This window comes from Eurypyga helias, unplaced genomic scaffold (assembly GCF_000690775.1).
Source record: "Eurypyga helias isolate BGI_N326 unplaced genomic scaffold, ASM69077v1 scaffold34219, whole genome shotgun sequence".
NCBI classification, from domain to species: Eukaryota; Metazoa; Chordata; class Aves; order Eurypygiformes; family Eurypygidae; genus Eurypyga; species Eurypyga helias.
This window is the reverse complement of record NW_010270806.1, coordinates 1-6625: the sequence shown is the minus strand read 5'-3', so window position 1 is coordinate 6625 and position 6625 is coordinate 1. Positions and strand designations below refer to the sequence as shown.

The 6625-nt window shown below is 54.9% G+C and overlaps 1 protein-coding gene across 1 annotated transcript in view; it reads left to right on the top strand.

Moving 5' to 3' along the window:
* The window catches only part of USP48 (ubiquitin specific peptidase 48), a 10790-nt gene extending 6178 nt beyond the window's left edge, over nucleotides 1-4612 (top strand). The window contains exons 8-10 of the mRNA XM_010158586.1: nucleotides 66-245; nucleotides 2345-2470; nucleotides 4455-4612. Coding sequence (XP_010156888.1) covers nucleotides 66-245; nucleotides 2345-2470; nucleotides 4455-4612 — 464 coding nt within the window. The remainder of the gene's footprint in view (nucleotides 1-65; nucleotides 246-2344; nucleotides 2471-4454) is intronic.
* Nucleotides 4613-6625: the final 2013 nt, after the last annotated feature.

Sequence of the window (6625 nt, the reverse complement as noted above, 5' to 3'; positions counted from 1 at the left end):
CTAGGAAGGAAAAGATGGGTGCCCTTGTCATCCCGAGCGCTGCCTGACTGCCGCTTCCCTTCCAGACGGCGTCTACGTCTACGAGCTTAGTGCCGTCCTCATACACCGCGGCGTGAGCGCCTACTCCGGCCACTACATCGCCCACGTGAAGGATCCGCAGACGGGCGAGTGGTACAAGTTTAACGACGAAGACATAGAAAAGATGGAGGGGAAGAAACTGCAGTTGGGGATTGAGGAGGATCTAGGTAAAACCTTTAAGTTGTGAGTGCCCTTTTAAAATAACTCTTTTTGCCAAAACCACGGAGGCCCTGTTCCTCTTAAAAACGGCGGCGTACGCCATCACGCCTTGGGAGTAAAGCGTGAAGCGGCAGTTCTGCTGCTGCGGCCAGATTTTCTCCGTTTCGGCCCCGTGTGAGTGTTTACACACACCTCGTGGGTTGTTCCTCTGCTCTAGTGTTTCCCTTGCCTGCCGCGTGGCAGATAAGGTGCTGATAACTCAGACAGCAGTTGCCTATCGGGATGGAACAGGCAGGCTGCCGCTTCCTCGACCGGCAACGCAAACGGAGGCTGAGGAACAGATAACCAGGTCACTTTCACTTTTCCGTAACAAATTAGGATTTTATTTCCACTGAGGTGTTTCACTTGGAGGCAGTGAAGAATCTCCATACTGAATCTTGATCCAAATAACATCTCAGAAGCCAAAACATTTTACCTCGTGCTTTTTTCCTTCGCGTTCGCCTGTTCTGCTGTTGTCGGCTCGTCTCGTGCCGGGGTCCTGGTGCTGCCAGATCACCGTGTTCCCTGGCCAGGATGAGGTCTTGGTTTCTTGGAGGCTGGACCTGCGGGCTTCTCGGTCTGCAGTCGATACGTAGGAGCGGCTCAGCGTTAGACTGGCGTTTGGGGCGTTTGGATTTGCAGTTGGGTAGCGCAGGAAGCTTTGCAGTGTGAGGAAACGGGGAAGTAAATGACAAAAATTGCACTTCCAGCACAAGCAATCCGTTCCCAGAAGCACTGGCTCACCAGGACGCTCGTGCTTTGCTGCAGTCGGGCTTTGTAAAACGTCGCCTTTCTTAAAGCACCCCCAGGTAGCTGCTTAACGAAAAGAGACCCTGGGATTTATTTGGTCCCTCAGTCGGTTGTGAAGCCGCATCGGGCCAAGCACGCCCTGGAGCGGGCGTTGTGTCCTGCTCCCTCCCTGCACGCGGCCGCTCGGGGCCGCTTTGTTTCCAGCTCTCGCTAGCAAACACCTTGCGTTTCGTCGCGACGCAAGGAGCTGCTCCGCCGTCCTCCTTAACCTCACAATTCACCCAGCCTAGCAAAATAAGGTGCAAATTCCCGCTGAAACACAAGGCTGCTTGGAGCGTACGAGCAGAGCGCGTTTGGAAGCCTCTGTGGGATGGGAGCCTCAACGTGTTTGTCAGGTGTTGGTGTTACTTCCTTACTCCACCCGAAACCGAGCCTCTTCTTCGTTACGAGCGCGTGCCACCGTGGGGGGAGGTCAGTAGCGTAAAGCAGAGGTCTGCTGGTGGCAGAATCCCGTGGTCTGGCCCTGCAGATGGGAACAATTTAGCGGTATTTGGAGAAAATGCAAATACAGAGCGTCTAGAAAGTCCCCTGGACAGTGGTGGGAGAGGCACACAGATTTTTCCAGAATTTGGGACAGACAGACACTTGTCTTCCTATTTCAATATGCCATTTAGATCTCGAGCTATGGAGCGTTGTCCCTTTGGGGTTTTTTAGTTAAAGCCCTGTTGATGTTTGAAGCTGCAGCTGTAGATAAGTGTTTTTCCTCGCCTGGCTCTCCGTCTGGAAGCGGGAGCTCTCGTGACACGCGTTTACGTTGCCCCACCAGCTGCTCCGAAATGACCGTGTTTGGTCATGAAAGCTTTGGTGCCTGACAGAAGGGCGCGTGTTTTTCCGCACCCGCAGTCACCTGTAAATACGGTTTTTCTTTCCTGAGGATTTGGCTCTGTTCTCGGTGTCGGGACACCGGAACGAGGGGCAGGGGGAGATGGGTTTTTGCAAGAGCTGCTTGTGGCTCGGTGAGGTTTAACTGGGGAGAGAAGAAAGGCTGGTGTAGAAGGGTGGTTCAGAACGGGCTCCTAATTTTAGTCCCTTTGAATTTTAGTCCCTTTGAATTACCCTGCTTCCAGAAACGCTGGAGGCATTCGGGTCTTGCTTTGGGATACAACTTCGGCTCGTGCCAAGCCCAGCGCTTGGCAAGAAGAGGCCTGACGGAGCGCGGTAGAAAGAGGGAAGCCGGCTAGGTGGCAAACTTGTTCCATTAACGGAGAATCAGTGAGTGAGCTCGTGTATTTATGGTGTTTTGCCTTCTGTCCCGCAGCGGAACCTTCTAAATCCCAGACTCGTAAGCCCAAGTGCGGGAAAGGGACCCACTGCTCGCGCAACGCTTACATGCTGGTGTACAGGCTGCAGACCCGGGAGAAATCCCTGACTGTTGAAGTACCAGGTGAGTGGGCTTTGACTCTCGGCCTCTCCATCTCATCTTGCAATGCTGCAGGTGGGTCAGGAGCCGGGGTTTTGCTCGAAGCCCCTTCCGTGAGCCCCCAAAGGTGCCGTAGAGCAGCTCGGTGGCACGGCCAGTGAAACCCCTGGGTCCTAGCACTTGAATAATTTAGCCTGACAATCCCTGTGCCCCCTCAGACCTCGCTGTCTTAACACAGATGAGGTGGGAAGGGGTTAGGATCATCCTGCTGGGAGCTTTGGGATTCGGAGCCAGGATCCCGCAGGAAGCGCTTGGGTGTCTGAAGGCGAAAGGGAGCAGCGTGGTTAAATGTCATCGGCAGCACGCGTTCCATGCTGGGGGTGAATGATCCTGACAGATGTCAGGTTTCTTCTGCGCGGGCTTAATCTCTGCTGCGTTGAGAGTAAGCGGCGTGAGAACGGGAGGATGCAGGCCCTTGACGGGAGCTCTTGTCTTGCTTTAGAATTGCTGGGGGTGGCAGAAATCCCTGTAGGTTTGCCCTGTGGATTTAATGATGCTCCGCGTTTGCCTGCTACTCGATTAGAAACGCTAATTAGGCCCCTGGTGCCGGTGGAGGAGTGTTCCACCTTCTCCCCTCTCCTACGAAGCAGGGCTGGCGGAGCTGGCACGGCCCCTCCGGGCCTCTGCTGCTTGTTCAGGTTACCTGGTTGCAGAGGGGGTCACTCCTACGGCTTTTCCCCCTTAGTAACAGCACCAAACCTTTTCCAGACCCCCTCCCCTAAAACCCACCCTCCGAGCCATGCGGCTTTGGGGCTCCGTGCTCATTCCTGCCTCCAATCTTCATTTTCAGTCCGTTTCCTGAGCTCTCTCCTGCTCCTTTTCCTCTTACCCCTTTGCCCAAAACAATAACTCGGCAGAAGCCTCTCCACCCAGCTCCAAATTCCTGAGCAGCCCGGCGGTTGCCTTTGTTTCACGTGGAAGCCTGCCAGGGAACAGGGAGCGAAGGGCAGCAGTCGAGCCGTGCGGTTGCGGGGAGGTTTCATGCAACTGTAAATTTGAGGCATTTTGCTTTGATGCTGTTAAAAGCGGCTTTTCTGGGAGGGCCGAGAGAGGTAGCTTGGCTTTGGGGAGTGATCCTTGGCAAGGGCATCACGCCGGTTGGTTTGTAACGCTGCGTGCTCTCCCAAGGTGGGTATTGTCCTCCCTGGCCGCACAAGCATTAACCTTTCTGGGAATATTTTAGCTCTGCAAAATGCTGCTGAATAGGAAAAGGGGTCAGATAAGCTGTGCTTCCCCCGCCCTTACGCCAGCCCTGCCAGGGAGTGTCTTATCTTCTTTTTTCTCCTGCTGAGGCTTGGTTTTTTTCCATCGGCAACAGCAAAAATTCCCATTTCCCTCACCTTTCTGTGGATACCAGGATCTGCCCCGGCTTATCTCCCCATCTTCTGAGGGTTTTTTGCCCTTGGCTTTGCAACACGCTCGACCCCTCTCGCTGAAGTCGCACGTACCCGTGGGGCTGCGTGTCGGGACAGGCTTCAGGTGTATCCCCAGGGTGGAAAAACTCTAGCTCCTGCCCTGGGAATGGCGGGGCCTTAGCGGCGCAGAGGAGTGAGGCAGAGGAATGGCCGGAGCGGGAGGGAAAGCAGGGAGGGATGGAAGCAGGCAGCAAGGCATCCTGCTGCGCTCTGGCCCTGCGGCCTCCGCCAAACCCCGATGCTGAGTGAGGCTGCTGGCGTTCCCCGCGGCCTTGTTAGGGAACGGAGGGTTTCTCCCACCCCCAGTCAACGATTGTCTCGTGGCATTGTGCATTTAAATGTCTACGAGCATAAATACCAGAGAGGGCAACGTCCACGCGCTTGGCGTGCGGAAAGGCCTCGTACGTCGTCGGTAGCTGCGCGGGGGAGTTTTGAGGCTTGGTTGTTAGCCCCAGATAACCGATCCGCAGGGATAATTAACATAATTGGCATTTTTTCCTTGAAACGACTGGTTTTTCTTCTTTCCCAAACAGCTTTTCTGCAGGAGCTGGTAGAGCGCGATAACTCCAAGTTCGAGGAGTGGTGCAACGAAATGGCCGAGATGCGCAAGCAGAGCGTGGCCAGAGGCAAAATCAAACACGAAGAGGTGAAGGAGCTCTACAAAAGGTTACCTGCTGAAGCTGGTCTGTAAGACATTGTGGTAGTATTTTCTAGTAGACCCTTGTTAAGAGTAGTAACGTTCTGCAATTAACCCACATCTCGCTTCTCTGGCCCGAGCGCTTCGCTGGAAGGCACCAGCCGTAGCCCCCTCGGAAGAGGGGAGCCATCGCTCGCTGTTGTTGCTGTGTGCATGCTTAGCATTCGCTTTCCTTTGCTTTGTTTTTCTGCCTTAACCTATTTTTCTCCCTTTTTGCTCATTCTCATGGCCTCTGGCGTCACTAACTCCCCCTCGCTCCTTCCCCATCAGTCAGTCTCCTGTGTGCTGCCATGCATGGTGATGGGTTTCTTCTGCCCGGTGAGCAGCTCGTCTCGTTAGCCCTTAGTAGCATCGAGGCAAAATAACTGGCTGCTGTCAAATTGCCAACCTGGGTCACTTTTGGGAGCTGTTGATCCAAATTAATCGGCAGGTAAAGCGGGTAGGAGAATGCCTGGCCTCCAGCGCTAAAGGATTTGATTTGCCCCCACCAGCGCTTCGAAGCCCCACGTGGGAGCTTTGTAGCCCGTCCGATGAGTGACTGGGGTTAATCCTTTCCTGCCACTCCTTGTGCGTAGCCTGAGCATGGCTGAGCCCAAGGATTTTTATTCCCCACCTTGTCTTTCTGTCCCTCAAAATAAGCGTAGGGGCGTTTCCTCTCTCCACCCGGCGTGGGGAATTCCTCTCCACTCCGCGCTCCTCCTCAGAATTCCAGGAAGTTTGTCATAAAAGACTTCAAAACGCGTTTAATCGCGTAGCCCATTAAGCAATTTGATTTTTAGCTTTTAAAATTCACTGCTCGACGCTCGGCCCCAGCAGCGAGACGCGGGTAGCCCCACAGCAGACTCCTCAGCTCCCGTGAATGTCCGCCCCTTCAGTTTCCGAACCCGGGGCTTGCAGGCGGCGGGGGCTTAACTCGCCAACGGGAGGCTGTCGCGGCTCTTCTTGCCGAGTCCCCGCGAGCCTGAGCGGTGTTAAAATGTCACTGCGAAATCCAGGTTGTGCTGGAGGTGTGAGCGTGCTGTGAGTCACCGTTACAAAGGAGCAGCAAGCACGGCGCTGGGGTGTTTCCTCTCCCCCGTAGCAGAGACGGAATAGTTTGCTCTCGGCATTTCTAACACGACAGGGGAATAAATCCCAAGAAGGTGGGTTTTTAGAGGTGCAGGTAAAGCCCCTCTGCCCCAGTTAGGAGATGGCAGGGCCCAGAGTGCTGCCCGGGGGGCGCCCGCTGGGCACAGCAGCTTGCTAGTGCAGCTGGAGGCAGCGCTATCCCAGAGGCTGATCCCGCGGGAGCTCGGGACTCTCCGCAGCTGTGCGGACACGTTTTCCTGCCAGCTCGGCGTAGCCTGCCCCAGAAAACCGTACTTGCAGGGGAAGGCAGCTTTCATCCCAAACTGGCAAACCAGTTCTGACAACGTTGCGAGTCTCTGGAGGTCGTGGCTGTGTCTGATGGCGTTGCGTAAGATGGAAACACCGCTGATTTATCCTGCAGAGGAGGGAGGGTCTGACGCTCCGCTTGGTGAAGATCCAGCGTGAGCTGGAAGACAGTGTTTTCCTGTAGCTTCTCTGCTGCTCCTTCGTCTGAGTCGTTAAGGATTTGCCTTCCTTTGATAAATAACTAACGAGTTTCCCCCGGTTTCAGAGCCACCCTGGTGTCGGCACAGTGGATTTAATTCCCTCCTCGTTTCCCAATCAGAGGATCTTTAGGTTGGAAAAGACCTTTAAGATCACCCAGTCCAACCGCTAACATGACACGTACCACCAAGCCGTCTCCTTCGGCAGGCGGCGTCTCGCGGAAGGGTTTCTGCATCGACACTGGGTCTCGGTGCCAAGATACAGGACTTTCACCCCAAGCTGTTTCGCTGCTGACCCGCTCCCGAACCTTAGCTTTGAGCGGGGTGCTTCCCCTTCAGCCAACCAGGGCAAGCCCGCTGCTCCGTTTCAAAAAAACCACGCTAAAGGGTTTGAGCGTGTTTCCGTTTGCACTGGGAATCATAGAATCACAGAGTG